Source organism: Hyperolius riggenbachi, chromosome 2, assembly GCF_040937935.1.
Source record: "Hyperolius riggenbachi isolate aHypRig1 chromosome 2, aHypRig1.pri, whole genome shotgun sequence".
Taxonomy (NCBI): Eukaryota; Metazoa; Chordata; class Amphibia; order Anura; family Hyperoliidae; genus Hyperolius; species Hyperolius riggenbachi.
The window spans coordinates 269,277,604-269,296,279 of NC_090647.1; the positions used below are offsets into that span (position 1 = coordinate 269,277,604).

Sequence of the window (18,676 nt, forward strand, 5' to 3'; positions counted from 1 at the left end):
TGCAAAGTGAGGAAACCACTTGAGGGCCAAATTTGATGGACATGCGGGACAGATTTGGCCCATGGCCCGGAGTTTGACATGTACCAGGACTGCAAAACACCTGGTATTGTTTTAAAGGAAATAATTATGGCAGCCTCCTTATCTCTCTGTTCAGGTGTACTTTAAGCAACATTAGGTACCTCAGGTGTACTTACACTATATTGAACTCTGCTGAGGTGGTCAAAAAAAGGTATGACAATAATTTCCTCTGGAAGAGTTGAGGCTTGTTCTGTTTAATTATTGCCATTTTCTGTTTCTTCTATAAATTGCTTGTTTTATATTTTGTCCAATTTTCCCTCCCTGTCCGTGAATTAAACGGTTGAGGGATTTTTTATCCAGTCAAGCCATAATTCTCGCCAAAGGATTTGTGTAACTTGTTTCCAGCTCTTGAGGGAGCACAAGCTAAGACTTTCTATAGAAACTTTATATATACAGTATATATAATTTTGCCTTGCCTAAGGCAGAGCACAAGTTGGCTTTAGTCACATTTCTCCCACACAGTTTTAGTCACCTAATTAAATGTGCAGCTTCTCTCGCACAGCTTTATTAAAATCCATGCAGAAAAATGTAGTATTCCATGCATAATGATATTGCTTTGCCTTTTTCAGAAAGAAAGCTGCTTGATGCATTCCGCTCTTCCTGCAACTGAGACTAATGGAGATATTAGTAAATCTCAAATGATTAAAGATGCTGTGAACATTATGAATTCCCCCATGGCTGTGATTTCAACAGGTAATCTTTTACAACATTACTTCCTTGCTTAGACATGAAGGATGCCTTAGTATTGACATCTTTCATGAAGACAACACCAGAATTATTCAACTCATTTGGGGTGGATGCCCATTTTGAATCCCCTGTGGGGGGTAGAAAAATGTATTTTCCACGTTCTATAGTTTAATGCAGAGCTTTGGGTAGAACACACAGCAGCATTGTTTAAGTCCCACTGGTGATGAGCATAAAATGTTCCTGCTAAGCTAACTGGCCCCACCCAGGAGGAGGAAGATAAAAAAATAATGAATTCCAAATTCTAGCAGCTGAACAAATGAACCAACAGTTATTTGGTAATGCTTGTGTGTGTGTGGGGGGGGGAGGGGGGGGGTGCAGTGCTAACAAACTCCAGAGTAATGTAATGTAATTCTTCTCTTAAAGGGACACTATCGATTAATGTGTTTTTTAAATCTGAGTTTGAGAGAGTTCCTGAAGTGTTGATAAATAATGATGTATACATTTGATTTGCTTATCTCTTTTGTTTACTGTAACAAATTCCTTTCACTCTGAACTGACGGCAGTTAGAATTCTGACGGGAGAGTGAACGATGAGGGAAGGGGGAATTCCCTCACAGTGCGTCTGTTAACCCAGTGTGTGAGAGCTCTCAGACCTGTTTCTGAGCTGTCTGCAGGAGAGCAGAGGAAATGTAACTTGTTTTAACATTTATACTTGTCAGTGACAACATATTTTTATACTTTTTTTGCTTTTAGACAAAAATACTCTGTAGTCTGATATGAAAAAAAAAAAAACTGGCTGTGCATTGAAGCAGACACCCCTTTGCAAATGTTTTGTCCCAATACAGCTAAATCCTACACACAATGAATTAAAGCTGTTGCCTCTAATATTTAACATGAAAATGTTTACACAGCTACTTAGACATTATTTGTACATTGTCATTTTAGAACACTTGGTTTGATATTGTTCCTTTTGAGTTTTCTCCCAGGAGAGCATTTTTCATTTTCTGTTTAAAATAGAGTATAGCACTCTACAATTGCTTGCTGGTGGCTTAAAATGCATTTTATTGATTAGGTGTGAAAAGGAGAAAACTTGGGAGAAAAAGTGAATTGAATAAGGACTTATGTGTGTTATAATATACTGTATTGCAGAAATCTGATACACTGCTGCATGTGTTTTGTTTTACTAAAAAAGAATAATTTTATTTGCACATTATCCATCACAAGATACACCTGGGCCCCTGAGCACTGTCAGATCAGCCTCTCTTCTACCCCCCCAAACAACTTTCCTTTGGTCCCTTTGGGTCCCTGGGACCCCTGCAGAGATTTGGCAGTGTAGTGACTCGCCTTTCCTGGCCGTTGTGCTCCTCCATTAGCCCGTGTCTTCCCGTTCTCATTCTCGCTGTCTGCATTGTCTCAGTGACCCGTATTTACGCAAGAGCATGTGCTGGGTCATGGACCAGAGGCACACCTGTGGGAAGGAGCGTGCGGATAGGAACAGATGAATAACTACGCTGCTGAAAACTCTGCAGCAGTCACAGGGACCACAATAAAGTTGGGGAGATACCTGGGGGAGCTGCTTATGGGGGGGGGGGGTCACGAGGCCCCCCAGGTTAATTTTGCCCATGGGTCCCATTTGTAAGTAGAACAGACCCTGCATCCAGGTATACAGGTCATAAGGGAAGGCAGGAGCACAGATACTTGAAGGATTTAGTTTTTTGTTTTTTTTACATTTTTTTTATTGATGCACTCACAAGAAACAGAATAGCTTACAATTCACATTGCAATATGATGCAGCAATTATTCAAAGGTTACAATTTTCAGGCATAGGAACAGAAGACGTATTAAGCATATAAGAAAAAAGATGCACTAAAAATAGGGACATCAATCACATTTTTATAACCGTAGTGCAAGTAAGACATCACAGATCATCCTGAAAATATGTTGTAGCAAACAGTAAATAAAGGCATATATTTTTCTGGCAATAATAATAACCCTGATAGAGTTTCTCAAACTGCCCTTAACTTCGAGCATTACAATTATCTTATCCCCTTTCAAACTCCCACCCTAACGCCAACAAGAGCCGCCCTCATCCCCCTCCGCCTCCCGACACCCCCCGCCAATAAACCTGATCATCCGCTCAATTTATTTAGGCATTACCCAACAACCTCTAGTTTACCCAGGGTTCTAGCCGCCTTATTTAGCAAGTACCATGAAGTATTTTCAAATGGTTTCATAACATGGTATATCTGCACTGGATCTAGGCAAGTTTCTATGTATTTTCTCCATGTTTTAAAGAATTTTGCTATTCGTTTCCTATTGCCCTTTTCCAACTGCAAAGACTCCATGTGCATGATATGGTTCACTAATTCCTTCACTAAAGCACCAGAGAGAGGTAAGTAATCTATCCAATGCTTTAATAATGCTTTCTGTGTAGTATAAGTGTTCAAACTTCGATACATTGGGTAGATTCTTGTCAGCTTGGGAGTCAGAGGCATGTAATAAACAAAACATTACCTCTGGTTTTCTTCTATAATTTGTTACTCTATTCATAATCTTTACAGAATTTTCCCATACCAATTGTACATTTGGGCAGAACCACAACATATGTTCTAGATTAGGGTTAGGATCATGACACTTCGGGCATACTCTCGAGCTTGTAGAGGTAGAGTCTCCTTCATGCTTGTATGGGCCTTTGATTGGTATGTATGCTCTATGTAAGATCTTTAAAAATATTTCTCTCCAGTCTTCACTTAAAATTGCCTTTCTAACTGCCATCCAGCTAGCCTGTAGTATTTCAGTGCATTGTTCTAGGTCAATAGTTAGTAATTCAGCCCATTTCCTCAAGTGTGTAATGTTTTTCCTAGCAGGTGAGGTGAAATCTCTTATAAAATCATATATCCAAGACAAAGATTTTCAAAGGTCTTATGGACTTTTAATTTCCCATGCTTGCCTAAGACACTTGAGAATAAACTATCCACCTGATTAAAATAAAATGCATGTAATGATAAGCTGGTATTTAGCAGTAGCTTCATGGAAAGACATGAGACAAATCTTTCCGTAGGATATCGCCTAGATTAATTAGACCTCCTTTGGACCACTGAGAATAGACCGGATGCAATAGCCCTGGTGTAAATCCCGGGTTATTTAATAGAGGGAACCTGGGAGAGATGTGTCCCTCCAAACCTAGTTTTTTCCTTATTTCCCTCCAACAAATGACAGTGTCTCTAATGATGAGATTCTGTTTAATATGTTGCGGGAGTTTATTTAATTTAGTATGTAAAATGCCTTGGAAAGAAAAAGGGGCTATCAAAACTTTCTCTAGAGATGTATTGGTGACATAAGAAGTATCTCCCATCCAATCTCGGACATGTCTTAAAATAGATGCCAGATTGTATAAGCGGATATCTGGAATATTCAGACCTAAACGGGAAATAGGGGCCTTCAACTTTGATAAAGCAATACGAGGTTTCCTGGAACTCCATAGGAATTTTACAAAGGCACTTTCCATGCGTTTGATGTCTTTGTGCTTTTATAAGAATAGGTAAGGTTTGAATGGGATATAGTAATCTGGCAAAGCTCATCATTTTTATTAAATGCACTCTTCCCGCTAGGGATATCGGTAACTGTTCCCAATTTTTTATTTCTTTTAAAATTTTTGTAATGACTGGAGAGAAATTTAGGCCATATACCTGTGTTACATCTCTTGGAATCTTGATACCCAGATATACACTATAGGATGAAGCTTGTTTAAGTCGAGAGTTCAATAAGGGATTTGCCAGATAATTTCTATTGAGGAATAATAATTCACTCTTGTGATAATTAATAGACAAGCCAGACACCTTACCAAAGCGGTTTATGAAGTCAATAACCTGGGCCAGGTCCTTATTAGGGTTAGCCATGAAAAGTGGTATGTCTTCAGCAAACAAAGCTGAATGCACAACCTGTGGGCCCATCCGAATTCCCTCGAAAATACCTGAGAGGGCAAGGCCATGAGACAGGGGCTCTAAGGCTAAATTAAATAATAAAGGAGAGAGTGGGCATCCCTGTCGCGTGCCCCTCCCCAGGGAAACTGAGGAGCCCAATGATCCTGGGATGGCAACCTTGGCTGTGGGGTTAGCATACATTAACCTAATATAGGTGAGAAAATTGCCTTGGAATCCATAGGATTCAAGAACTGTGAAAAGCCATGACCATTCACTGCTATCAAAGGCCTTCTTGGCATCAAGGGCCAAGAAGGCCTCCGATCCTTTCTATCCACCCCACAATCTGCCATATTCCAGCACTGCCAAAGTTTTTCTTATGTTTAACACTGCGCTTCTGCCTCTCACGAACCCTACTTGATTATCTAATATAAGACCAGGAAGGAGTTCAGCCAACCTATCTGCCATAATTTTGGACATAATCTAGAAATCAAGATTTAAGAGAGAATTTACCCTAAAGGTAGAAGGCTCCAAAGGATCTTTTCCTGGTTTTGCTATTCGTTTTATTCTGGCATCATTGGCTGTAGGGAGAAACTGCTGTTCTTTAACCACTTTGTCCTCCTTGACTTATAAAAACGTCAAGGAGGACAGGCGTGCACGCGCACTCCCGGCCGCGGATTCGGTAGCCACGGAATCAATGTATCGGGCTATGGAGCCCGATCACTGATTCACTGATTCCTCTCCCCCGCTCTCGGAAGCTTCGCTCTTTCTGAAGCCGTGTCCCTTTAAGCGTACATTGTACGCTTAGAGTGACGTCATGTAAACAAACTCGAGATTGCCATCTTGTGGCCAAAAAGTAAAACTACAAGTAAATTAAAAAAAACATTACAATACACAAATATTTCCCCAAATAAAACACTTATATCCCACCCTCCCAAAAATGCCCACATAAAATGTTTAATAAAAAAAAACATTACTATAAAAAAAAAAACACATAAATATTTGCCTAAGGGTCTAAACTTTTTAAATATCTATGTAAAGATAAAATATTTCTCTCTATTTTTTTTTTTTTTTATAAGCTTGTAAATAGTGATGTATGCAAAACGGAAAAAATGCTCTTTTATTTCCAAATAAAATATTGTCGCGATACATTGTGATAGGGACATAATTTAAATGGTGAAATAACCGTGACAAATGGGCAATTACAATACGTGGGTTTTAATTATGGAGGCATGTATTATTTTAAAACTATAATGGCCCAAAACTGACAAATAATGAATTTTTCCTTTTTTTTTTTCTTATTCTTCCTGTTAAAATGCATTTACAGTAAAGTGGCTCTTAGCGAAATGTACCCCCCAAAGAAAGCCTAATTGGTGGCGGAAAAAACAAGATATAGATCAGTTCATTGTGATAAGTAGTGATAAAGTTATAGGCTAATGAATGGGAGGTGCACATTGCTCGGATGCATAAGCTGAAAACGACTGAGATGTTAAGTGGTTAAGAATATGGTTATACAGGGCCGCCATTGTATTTACAGCATCATTTTTCAAGAGTTTAAAAAATTCGATAGGCCATCAGGCCCAGGGGCCTTTCCAAGACTCATCTTTTTAATCACTCGTAGTACTTCTTGAGGTGTTATGGATGAATTTAAGCACTGTAAATCTATTTCAGATCATTTAGGTAATGTCACCGAGCTGATAAATTGTTTCTGTTCTATTTCGAGTGGAGTCTTGGAAGCATATAGTTGTGAATAATATCTGTTAAAGACCTCCATTATTTCCTCTTGTCTTGTGCAAATCTTTCCCTGATGATTTTTAATTTTAGAGATCACAGATCTGGTCCATCTGGGCTTGGTTAGGTTGGCCAACATCCTTCCCACCTTGTTTCCAAATTTAAAAAAATGTGCTGTTCTAAAAGATCTAAAGGTCTTATCATATCTTTCTAGCCAAAAATCTGCCTCCTTTTTTGAAGCTACCCACTTGTCTCTCAGAGAGGAAGAAGCTGGGTTGGCAGTGTAAGCAGAATATGATTGGCGAGCATCATTACACACTTTCTGATAATTCTCCATTGTCTTTTTCCTGTATGAGGTAGTATATGAAATAATTTGTCCCCTAAGGACAGCTTTGGCTGTTTCCCAGAAAAGAACTGGTTGTTTCCAGTGTTGTTTATTGTTGGAACAATAGTCCCTCCAGCATAGTATAATATCAGCTGCAAATTGTTCATCTGTGTATAAAAATGTAGGAAAGCGCCATTCCCTAACAGATTGTTTTGAGGTATTATGACGTGGCCAAAATGGGAGCATGATCAGAAATCACCAGAGCTTTGATGTCTATTGAGTGAAATGAGGCGAGTATATTTTTGTAGACCAAAAAATTATCAATGCGTGAACTAGAGGAGTGAACCTGAGAGTAGAATGAATAATCTTTGTCAAACGGATGAAGGTGGCGCCATACGTCAATCAAGTTAGTGGTTTCCATGAACATTTGGAAGGAACGGTCCTGTTGTCGCATGGTATGGGGTAGTGAGCTTAATGTTTGCCTATCCATGGGAGAATTCGGGACTGCATTGAAATCGCCCGTCACAATTATTTTAGAGGAATCAGGGGCTTGTAATACCTCATGCGTGAAGGTGTTGTTTTTACTCTTACTGGGATTCCGCTTTGATAAAGGCTCATGAGATATGCTGAGGTTTTGTGTTCTGGCTGGAGATCAGCTCCTAGGAATAATTGTGCAATTTACATTTTGGCAAAGTGCTATCAGCTTCCAACCGCCAAGTTCTGGCTCAGGCAGTTGTACAAAATGTAAACCAAGAAAATGGTCTGCAGCATAATTGTTGATTTTGCTACAGAAGGCTTGAAATAAACCAACATCCTTTCTTTTCTTATTTGCAGTCTGTGTGTATGTGAACAAACATGGCAACTGTGGACCTCATCTAGATAGGAAGAAAGTGTTACAGCTTCCTGATCACTTTGGGCCTGGCCCAGTGAATGTGGTGTTACAGCAGGCAGTGCAAGCCTGTGTAGACTCCGCACACCATTGCAAAGTAGTGTTTGGCTTCCTGAAGTCTGCCCAACATGGAGGAGAAGTTATTACTGGTATGTTCTTGTGTTTTTTTTTGTTTTTTTTTAATAACCATGTAATGCTTTTGCATTAAAATCAGTTTCAGCCCTTAGGGCCAACTGAAACAGAGACCCATGGTTTTCCAACATGGTTTCTGTGGGATGCAAGATGTCTTGTTGAGACACCAGTTACTGCAGTCTATGTAGAGCACACAGAATGCATCCCTAATTAATGCATTTCAGGTGGAATGCTGAGATGTACAGCATATGCAGGAGATAGTGGTGTAACTGAATGGTATGCCAGGTAGGGAGCTGTGACCCTTTCATTGTACCCATAGATGATTGTATATGTGCTAGTTATTGCAATTAAACATTACAGATGGACACTGAAGTTCTTCCTGAGCATCTCAAACATTTTTGGGACTGATGCAATTAAATATGCGCAAAAACTATGATGCAATAGCATTTATTTTGCAACAATTAAAAATTATGAAAATTATCACTTATTATGCAACAATTGTTACAAAGTACCTGGTTATCCGGAACTCCTCTAACCAGCAGTCTCAACCAACCAGCACAAATTGCCAGCACTCCTCAGTGGTGAAGGACAACTTTTTAGTCAGATTGTAGGCTCTGCTGTGCTTAAAGACTGTGTTCCATGGCTCCTCCAATGTTCACATTACTGTATTTTAACATTGAATACACAGTTCATGGTGAGTGGCGTATAGTACTGTATTAGCTAGGCCTATTTTTAACATTGAGTGTCAAGAAACCAGCAAGCAGTTATCCAGCACTTAGTATAGAGTATGTGTACGCACCCCTAGCGTTCTGATTATATGCGGCCCACGGCCGAGGGAGGTTTTTTTAACCTAATTTTTTTTTTCCATGTAGCTAACCTAGCGCTAGCTACATGATTCCTCCCTCCCTGTGGCATCCCCCTACCTCTTCCGATCGCCGCCGGCGATCATACCCATCAGGAAATCCCGTTCTGAATGGGATTTCCTGCAGGGCTTCCCCCGTCGCCATGGCGACGAACGGAATGACGTCATCAACGACGTGACGTCACAGGGAGTCCCGATCCACCCCATAGTGCAGCCTGGCGGTGATTGGCCAGGCTGCACAAGGGGTCTGCGAGGGGGCCGTAACGCCGTGGTTAAGTATTCTTCTCATGTGATGTGTAGCATACAAAGAAAATTAATTTGTTTCTTTAACATTTATCATTAACATAAAATGTAGTTTTATTAGGCACCCCTAGATGTTTAAAAGATAGCACATCTTCAAATAGACACTCAAATGAGCATTATGGCAAAATTAGCAAAAATGAAAAAAACCTTATACGATAATAAAGTAGTAAGAATTGTAATAGTTAAATAGAGAGTTAAAAAATAATGCATATAAAATATTTAAATTGAAAATTAAGTCTGGCAAATCTTACGGATGGAATGATGAGCTCATTATTGCCATGGTAATGGGAAGAAACCTGCAAGCTAAGAAGAATTTCCTCTTTCGGTCATCAGAATCAACTTTTTTTTTTTTTTTTTTTGTCCTATTGGCATCCTTGGCTCCCACAGATGCTGTAGTGTAATGGTCACCTCTTTTTGAAAGCTATGCTAACCCTACGGCAGCACCTATGGGACCCCAGCCTGATACCCAGACACAGCCTTGGACAGATGCTGTATCACAGAAGCTAGTGAAGTGTACTGCCCATGTAACAGAATGGCACACTGTTGCTCCTGTGGGAGCCAAACATGCCGGAGGGGTGATCCAACGACTATTCTGCTGACTGAAAGGGGGATCTCTTCTTCTTAGTCTGCATGTTTCCTCTGTTGTGGCAAGAATGAACTAATCCACATTCCGTCGGTATGTGAATTTGCAATCGGACTTTATTTTCAACTTAATTTCTTGACGTCCGCCTCACGCCAATTGGCATAAAGTCCCGGGGCGTGTTTTGCACTTGTTTAGCGGCAATCGAATTGCCGCTAGGAGACTGTTACAACTACATTGTACCGTCTATTTACATTGTACAGTGCTGCGATCTACAGCAGCGCTGTACTGGGGACAGCGGTGTCACTCGGCTGTCCCCTGTGGAGGCTCGCAGAGCGATCGGATCTCATAGGCTGATGCCTGACAGCCGTTCACTGTCACTGGCTGGCCGGGGAGGGAGGGGGAATAAAAATAGGCATATTTATTGAAAAAAATATAAACATTAAAAAAAAAAAAAAAAAAAAAAGCACAGGAGCGATCACAGCCCACCAACAGAAAGCTCTGTTAGAGAGCAGAAAAGGGGGGGGGGGGGGGGGGGAATCACTTGTGAGCTAAGTAGTACAGCCCTGCAGCGAGGCCTTGTAAAAAAAAAATAGCCTGGTCACTAGGGGGTGTAAGCCTATGGTCCTGAAGTGGTTAAACATTTTATATGGATTGTTTTTTTAACTTTCTATTGAGCAATTACTATCCCTACTACTTTATTACTCCACAATATGTGTTTTTTTTTTTTTTTTTTTTTTTTTTTTGTTTCTTTTGTCATAGTGCTCCTTTATTAACCTCTGCAAAGTATGTGGTAATTAGCCTTTTTGTATGACTGGGTACCTCATTCTCCTTAAATAAAGTGAATAATTTGCTTAGAACCTAAAGTGATCCTAGTTAAAGAGACACTGAAGCGAAAAAAAAATATATGATATAGTGAATTGGTTGTGTACTATGAATAATTACTAGAAGATTAGCAGCAAAGAAAATATTCTCATACTTTTATTTTCAGGTATATAGTGTTTTTTCTAACATTGCATCATTCTATAATATGTGCAGATTACACAACACTCAGCATTCAAAATGAGTCTTTCAGAGCAGTCTGTGAAGTAATGACCTCTCCTCTAGCAGAGGAAAAGTAAATAGTCCAGGAACAGTTGAGATAATAAAAGTCAGATAACAGCCCTCTCTACCACTAGAGGTAGCCATACACTGGTCGATTTGCCATTACATCGACCAACTGACAGATCCCTATCTGATCGAATCTGATCAGAGAGGGATCGTATGGCTGCCTTAACTGCAAACAGATTGTGAATCGATTTCAGCCTGAAACCGATCACAATCTGTTGAGCTGCTCCTGCCGCCTGTCCCCCCCGTATACATTACCTGAAGCTGGCTCCCGGGCGTCCTCTCCGCGCCGCACCGCTCTGTTCTTGCTCCATCCCGGCGCTTCCTGTGTCACTCCGTGACCAGGAAGTTCAAATAGAGCGCCCTCTATTTGAACTTCCTGGTCACTGCAGTGACACAGGAAGCGCCGGGATGGAGCCGGAACAGAGCGGAACTAGTGATTTGCGGTGCAGCGCGGAGAAGACGCCCGGGAGCCAGCGTCAGGTAATGTATACCTGATCGGATCGGCCGCCGCTAGCGATGCGTACCCTACCCGCGGGCGATCGAGGGTAATTTCCCGCATGGCGCGATCATCGGATCGGCGGGTGCGTTTAGCGCGAACGATTGGCAGCAGATTCGATCCCAGGATCGAATCTGCTGTTGAAACGGCCACGAATCGGGCCAGTGTATGGCCACCTTAACTTAGTCGGAGAGCTTAATGGCTTGTTTGCATAGAGATAACAACTGGAGTTTCTCAACTCTTCCTGTACTGGAAACAATTACACTGATGTATCTGATCTTAATGTTAATGATCTTAATGTTTTATTTCTTAGCTGTGCTACACATACAAATCATAATATCATCATTTTTTTTCCGCTTCAGTGTCTCTTTAAAGGTACTTTTTTTTTTTTCTTTTTAATATATGACCTTTATTAAGGGAGAATATTCACAGGAAAAAAGTGACTATTCAGCTGTTGTCTACTGCTTTAGATTTGGTCTTGTGCTTATTTTTTAGTTATTTTTAATATTCTCTTTATAGCGGTTTTTGATGGAGAGAAACACTCTGTTCATCTGCCACCAGTAAACAGTGCATCGTTTGTGTTGCGCTTCTTGGAAAAGTTATGTCACAGCTTACAGTGTGATAACCTGTTCAGCAGCCAACCCTTTAGCCCGTACATGGGGCCAGTGCACAGCCCAGCAGACTACGATAGAAGCAAGTCCTGTAAGAACTTTATTTCCTTTGTGGTGTGTGTGTGCTTTTCTTTTTGTTTTTTAAACAATATATAGTTTTTATTTCATGGAGTTTAAAAGTAAGGGTAAAGTAGAACTCCAGGTTAAGTAATGGTTAATTTGATTATTACATTTTTGAAAAGTCACTAATCGTTTTATGAGACAAAATAGTTCCTAGTAAAGTACACTTTTTTATTCCTGTAGTGCTGTTAAACCCTCATTTGGACTGTATAAGAGACTGAAGGTGTTTGAAAAGCCCTCTTACTAAAAAAGTGATGCTAGGTATAATTGTGCCCACTTAAAACAGAAGGTATTTGCAATAATTCAGCTTAAATTGAGCAAGTTTTTTTTCCCATGGTACATCGCCCTAGAATATGGAGTGTAGCACAAATACCGTGCCAGTGGCGATCAGCTGCTGTCCCCGGTGTCGTCCTCCATGGCTCCGGAGCTCTGCTCCGCAAATTTATATAGCGGTAGCAGCCGCGGGTATCGCCTCATCCCGTGAGCCTGCAGTGATCAGCTGCTTCTGTATCTCGCACCATTTTTTTCCCCCCTAGATTTTTCTCTCTAAACCTAGGTGCGTCTCATAGGCCGTAGTGCCTTGTAGTCCAAATATAGTCCACATATATGTCATTTTTAATGACTATTCTCTGCCAAATAGAACATTTTATCATCTTTTCTCTTTTAATTACAGTTTAAATTTAGTAGGAGTCTGTGCATTTTTACCCGACTCCAGTTACCCAAAAATTGCTCAGGCTCCACAGCCCTGCATTTCATATTATATCTACAATTTTTCAATTTTTTTTTAAAGCAAAAGAAGACATTGCAGAAAGGAACAAAAGATTCCAACAAGAATCTCCCCCATATCTAGCACCACTGTCTCCAAAGCTGCCCAGGTCAGATGCTCATCCATCAGAAGGTAGGTTATCATTGCGAGGGGTTTACATTCTGATTTTAACAGAGGTAACCCAACAATGAGGATTCAATGGCATTCTGCTGCTCAGCTTGAACTGATCCATCTGTGTTTAGGGGCAGGCAGTAGAAAAACCTAAGGCCCGTTTAGTGATTACACTTTCTATATTCATCTGTTTCAGAGGCGGTACACAATTACACATCATAATATCCGTTTGCCTAGAGTTCACAATAAAAGCAATGCATTAAAGCTCAGCAGGGGTCACTTATTTGCAGTACACTGATTAATTTTCCTGGAAGAGCTGATTTTTATTTACATTTTTAACTATTGTTTGTTTACTACACACTCAGCAATCTGATTCGACCCCTCGTGCGACAGTTTAGGGCTGAGTGCTGCACAGATGTGTCGCTAGGCTACAGCCCTGCAATGCATTTTTTTGCTATGGAAAGCGAGAATGGGGATGAATGATGGTGTGGCGCATGACAGAGCAGCTTCCGATAGCAGGAACATGTGCTTAAGATGATCTGGCACTCTTATCTCTTGGCAATGAGGAGGTTGTACACATGCTTGATTCTTAGCAGAGTCATTGGCAGCATCAGCAGCAGCTCCTTTGCTCATATTTTTACAGGTTCATTTTAAGACTGTAAGATCAGTACTCAAAACTTGTGTAGCCTTCAGTTTGTTGGGTCTTTTCTGTACTGTTACACACATCCAATAAAGATTGGCCAATAACTGGCCAATTTTACCACCTCCATGTAGTATGAGAGCTTACCTACACAATCTGTTCATATTATTCAGAATCTGTTGACCCTCATACTCAGGGGCGTTTCTAGGTTCCTGGGAGATCCGGGGTACCCCCCAGCACCAAGAAATGTGCGTGGTCATGTCACGGAAAAGTGGGCGTGGTCATAAGTGGGATCAAATGTACATGAACATAGCAGTAGTGTAGCAAATATATTAAATAAGCAGTATTTCACATAAAAAAGCCCCTCACCTGGCTTCTGTCTTGTTCTTGTCTTCGGCTGGCTTGCCTGTGTGCTGTACATGGCTGGCGGTTTTGCTGGTGGTGATGCTGGGCTGCCTGGCTGGTGGTAATGCTGTGCTGGCATTGATGCTGTGCCGGCCTGGCTTTGCTGGGGCTTTGCTAGGTGATTTGTTGGAGGCTTTGCTGAGTTGGGAGATTTGCTGGGGTGAGAACTTTGCTGGGCTGGGGGCATTTTTGTGCTCTTTGCTAGGCTGGGGACTTTGCTTGGCTGTACGGTTTACTGGGCTGGGGCCCGGGAGCTTTTCTTTTGAGGCCCAGGGGCTTTGCTATGGCGCTGGGGCTTTGCTTTGCTGGGCTGTTGGCTTTGCTTTGCACTTTGTTATGCTGGGCTGTGGTGCGTTCTGCTGGGCTGGGGGCTTTGTTATGCTGGGCCGGGGGGCTTTGCTATGCTGGGCCGGGGGGCTTTGCTATGCTGGGCCGGGGGGCTTTGCTATGCTGGGCCGGGGGGCTTTGCTATGCTGGGCCGGGGGGCTTTGTGCTGCACTGTGGGGCTTTGTGCTGCACTGGGGGGCGCTTTATGATGCGCTGGGGGGCTTTGTGCTGCACTGGGGGGCGCTTTATGATGCGCTGGGGGGCTTTGCTGGACTGGAGGGCTGGTTGCAGCGCTACAGACCTCAGATCGCGGCGACTAGGGAAAGCATAGCAGGATGCACATACAAGAAGTCAAGTCACTTCCACATTTGAAGTGCGCCCTGCTCTGTCTTCCCCAGTCGCCGCGATCTGAGAGGTCTGATAGCAGAGAGCCGACACACTGCGGAGGGAGGCGGGGCACCTGTCAAAATTATATCCGGGGCACCATGGCAACAGGTTTGCGGGCGGTGCCACGGATAAAAAACCCCTAGCAACGCTCTGCTCATACTACAAGGAAGTGGTAAATGTGGCCAATGAAAATTGGATGTGTGTTAGCAGAACAGTGTAATCTCCTTGAAGATTGTTTTGTCTGATATGCTGCTCATCTTCCTCTTTTATATAAAATACTTGTATGTCCCAGTTATGTGACTCTTTGTTTACTTGTTCATCCTTTTATGGCGTGTAGAAATTGGGATCCCTGCTATCTGGGAATCAGTCCGTGTAACTTTCCTTGATGCTAAAGCAATGCCAAAAATGGTACCTTCTACTATTGAAGCCAGGAGTTTTTGTATTAGCAGAGCATGAAGTCTGTAATGTAATACAGTGAAATAATCCCTTCAATACGCTCCTCTTCCTTGAATCTCTCACAGCTGAGACATTACCATTGGAAGAAAATAATACAGCCAAGGACCCGAGGTATTTAGAGGAGTCCATGAATTCTGCACTTAACACAGTCAATCTCAACAGTCCTTCCCCTCGAAGCACAGCAGAGTATCGCTCAACAGGAAACACTCCATCGTTTTACAGGACCTCTCTGCAGCCTGTGACTCCTACCTCAAATAATGCTGCACCTCTGGTACGCAGATCTTCTTCTAGCTCTGCAGGAAACAGCTGTTACTATGATACAAGCAGGAGTCTGATACACAGGAGAATAGAAGGTAAACTTATACTCCACATTCATCACTGTCCTGAGCTCTGATTTGTGGCCTTGTTATAAACACACCAACTGGATTTGTTACTCTGAACCATGTAAAATGTGTGACATAATTTTATTATTATTTTAAAAAACAATTGACATGAATTGTGTTCTTGTCATGCATCATTTTTAGCAGAAAGCATATCATGTATTTGTTTTGAGTTTACTCTAAATCAATAGAAGCCTTTAGGCAAAAAGTTTGGTTGCAGTACTATTTTCAGCAATTAAAGTTACTTTTGGAAGCAACATGGGTCAAAGCTGGTTTAATTTATGAGGGATGAAAAGTCAAACTTGGCATATGTGCTGAGAATGGGATCTTGAGTACAATAAAAGAAAGAATGGGGGAAAAGCCCAAAATCGCAAGGAATGGGTAATAACTATATATTCAACTACTGGTGACTGCTCTTGCGTATTTGATTTTCAGGAGCTTAAAGAAAACCTGAAAAGAGAGGTTTATGGAGGCTGCCTATTTACTTCTCTATACTGAGTTAGAGAATCATCAGCACAATGCAAGTACAGGCATCTTACTGCATGTGGCTAGTTTTAGCTTAACCTCCCTGGCAGTCTGTTAAAACCGCCAGGGGGCAGCGCAGGACTTACATTTTTTTTTAATCATGTAGGTAGCCTAGAGCTAGCTACATGATAGCCCCCCACCCTCTCCGAACGCCTCCGGCGATCAGCGCAAACCGGAAATCCCGTGCAGAACAGGATTTCCTGTTTGGCTTCCCCCGTCGCCATGGCGACAATCGTCATTGGGAGTCCCGATCCACCCCTCAGCGCTGATAGGCCAGGCTGTGCAAGGGGTCTGGGGGGGCGGTACGGCGAGTAGCTGTGAATCGGAAAGTACACGCAGCTAGCAAAGTGCTAGCTGCGTGTACCAAAAAAAAAATTATGCAAATCGGCCCAGCAGGGCCTGAGAAATCTTCCTGCGCGGCATAGCCCGACCTTTACCGCCAGGGAGGTTAATACATTTAACATCACTTCAGGTATGCTTAAAATGTGTACACCTAAATGTAAGTATACACCATGTAGTTTGCTTATAACTATCCTTTAGAGGACTGCTGTTATCTAAGGTGGGACAAGGCTGCATATGTTTACCACCATAACTGTTATTAGTTGTTCATAAAGAAGCCCTCAAAATCCAGCAGATGAGTTGTGCTGCTGTCTTATCCATCCTCACACCCAGTGGCTATGTACTGTAAACATTGCTTCATGTAATACTCAGTATTCAGGTCAGTATTGAGGAGAAGACTCAGTTCGGAGGAGGAATTTATTGTGCACACACCTGGCATGCTGCCACATGGCCTGAGAAACTATAAGAGCAGGAGAAATATGATGCAAGTTAACCACTTGAGGACCTAGGGCTTTCTACCCCTTAAGGACCGGCCACTTTTTTTCCATTCAGACCACTGCAGCTTTCACGGTTTATTGCTCGCTCATACAACCTACCACCTAAATGAATTTTGGCTCCTTTTCTTGTCACTAATAAAGCTTTCTTTTGGTGCTATTTGATTGCTCCTGCGATTTTTACTTTTTATTATATTCATCAAAAAAGACATGAATTTTGGCAAAAAAATGATTTTTTTTAACTTTCTGTGCTGACATTTTTCAAATAAAGTAAAATTTCTGTATACATGCAGCGCGAAAAATGTGGACAAACATGTTTTGGATAAAAAAAAAACCCATTCAGTGTATATTTATTGGTTTGGGTAAAAGTTATAGCGTTTACAAACTATGGTGCAAAAAGTGAATTTTCCCATGTTCAAGCATCTCTGACTTTTCTGACCCCCTGTCATGTTTCATGAGGGGCTAGAATTCCAGGATAGTATAAATACCCCCCAAATGACCCCATTTTGGAAAGAAGACATCCCAAAGTATTCACTGAGAGGCATAGTGAGTTCATAGAAGATATTATTTTTTGTCACAAGTAAGCGGAAAATGACACTTTGTGAGAAAAAAAAAAAAAAAGTTTCCATTTCTTCTAACTTGCGACAAAAAAAAAATGAAATCTGCCACGGACTCACCATGCCCCTCTCTGAATACCTTGAAGGGTCTACTTTCCAAAATGGGGTCATTTGTGGGGTGTGTTTACTGTCCTGACATTTTGGGGGGTGCTAAATTGTAAGCACCCCTGTAAAGCCTAAAGGTGCTCATTGGACTTTGGACCCCTTAGCGCAGTTAGGCTGCAAAAAAGTGCCACACATGTGGTATTGCCGTACTCAGGAGAAGTAGTATAATGTGTTTTGGGGTGTATTTTTACACATACCCATGCTGGGTGGGAGAAATATCTCTGTAAATGACAATTTGTTAATTTTTTTTACACACAATTGTCCATTTACAGACATCTTTCTCCCACTCAGCATGGGTATGTGTAAAAATACACCACAAAACACATTATACTACTTCTCCTGAGTACGGCGATACCACATGTGTGGCACTTTTTTGCACCCTAACTGCGCTAAAGGGCCCAAAGTCCAATGAGTACCTTTAGGATTTCACAGGTCATTTTGAGAAATTTCGTTTCAAGACTACTCCTCACGGTTTAGGGCCCCTAAAATGCCAGGGCAGTATAGGAACCCCACAAATGACCCCATTTTAGAAAGAAGACACCCCAAGGTATTCCGTTAGGAGTATGGTGAGTTCATAAAAGATTTTATTTTTTGTCAAAAGTTAGCGGAAAATGACACTTTGTGAAAAAACACAATTAAAATCAATTTCCGCTAACTTGTGACAAAAAATAAAATCTTCTATGAACTCGCCATACTACTAACGGAATACCTTGGGGTGTCTTCTTTCTAAAATGGGGTCATTTGTGGGGTTCCTATACTGCCCTGGCATTTTAGGGGCCCTAAACCATGAGGAGTAGTCTTGAAACGAAATTTCTCAAAATGACCTGTGAAATCCTAAAGGTACTCATTGGACTTTGGGCCCTTTAGCGCAGTTAGGGTGCAAAAAAGTGCCACACGTGGTATCGCCATACTCGGGAGAAGTAGTACAATGTGTTTTGGGGTGTATTTTTACACATACCCATGCTGGGTGGGAGAAATACCTCTGTAAATGGACAATTGTGTGTAAAAAAATCAAAAGATTGTCATTTACAGAGGTATTTCTCCCACCCAGCATGGGTATGTGTAAAAATACACCCCAAAACACATTATACTACTTCTCCCGAGTACGGCGATACCACATGTGTGGCACTTTTTTGCACCCTAACTGCACTAAGGGGCCCAAAGTCCAATGAGTACCTTTAGGATTTCACAGGTCATTTTTGTTTCAAGACTACTCCTCGCGGTTTAGGGCCCCTAAAATGCCAGGGCAGTATAGGAACCCCACTAATGACCCCATTTTAG

At 41.6% G+C, this 18,676-nt stretch overlaps 1 protein-coding gene across 7 annotated transcripts in view; it reads left to right on the forward strand.

The window, feature by feature from the left end:
• Positions 1–18,676, forward strand: part of LOC137546335 (sex comb on midleg-like protein 2) — a 118,145-nt gene that overhangs the window by 89,048 nt on the left and 10,421 nt on the right. For 5 of the 7 annotated variants that reach the window (XM_068268649.1, XM_068268648.1, XM_068268651.1 and 2 more), the window contains 5 exons: positions 648–771; positions 7,575–7,778; positions 11,632–11,814; positions 12,634–12,741; positions 15,001–15,288. In XM_068268649.1, coding sequence (XP_068124750.1) covers positions 648–771; positions 7,575–7,778; positions 11,632–11,814; positions 12,634–12,741; positions 15,001–15,288 — 907 coding nt within the window. The remainder of the gene's footprint in view (positions 1–647; positions 772–7,574; positions 7,779–11,631; positions 11,815–12,633; positions 12,742–15,000; positions 15,289–18,676) is intronic. The other 2 variants (XM_068268653.1, XM_068268654.1) reach the window with 2 other exon arrangements.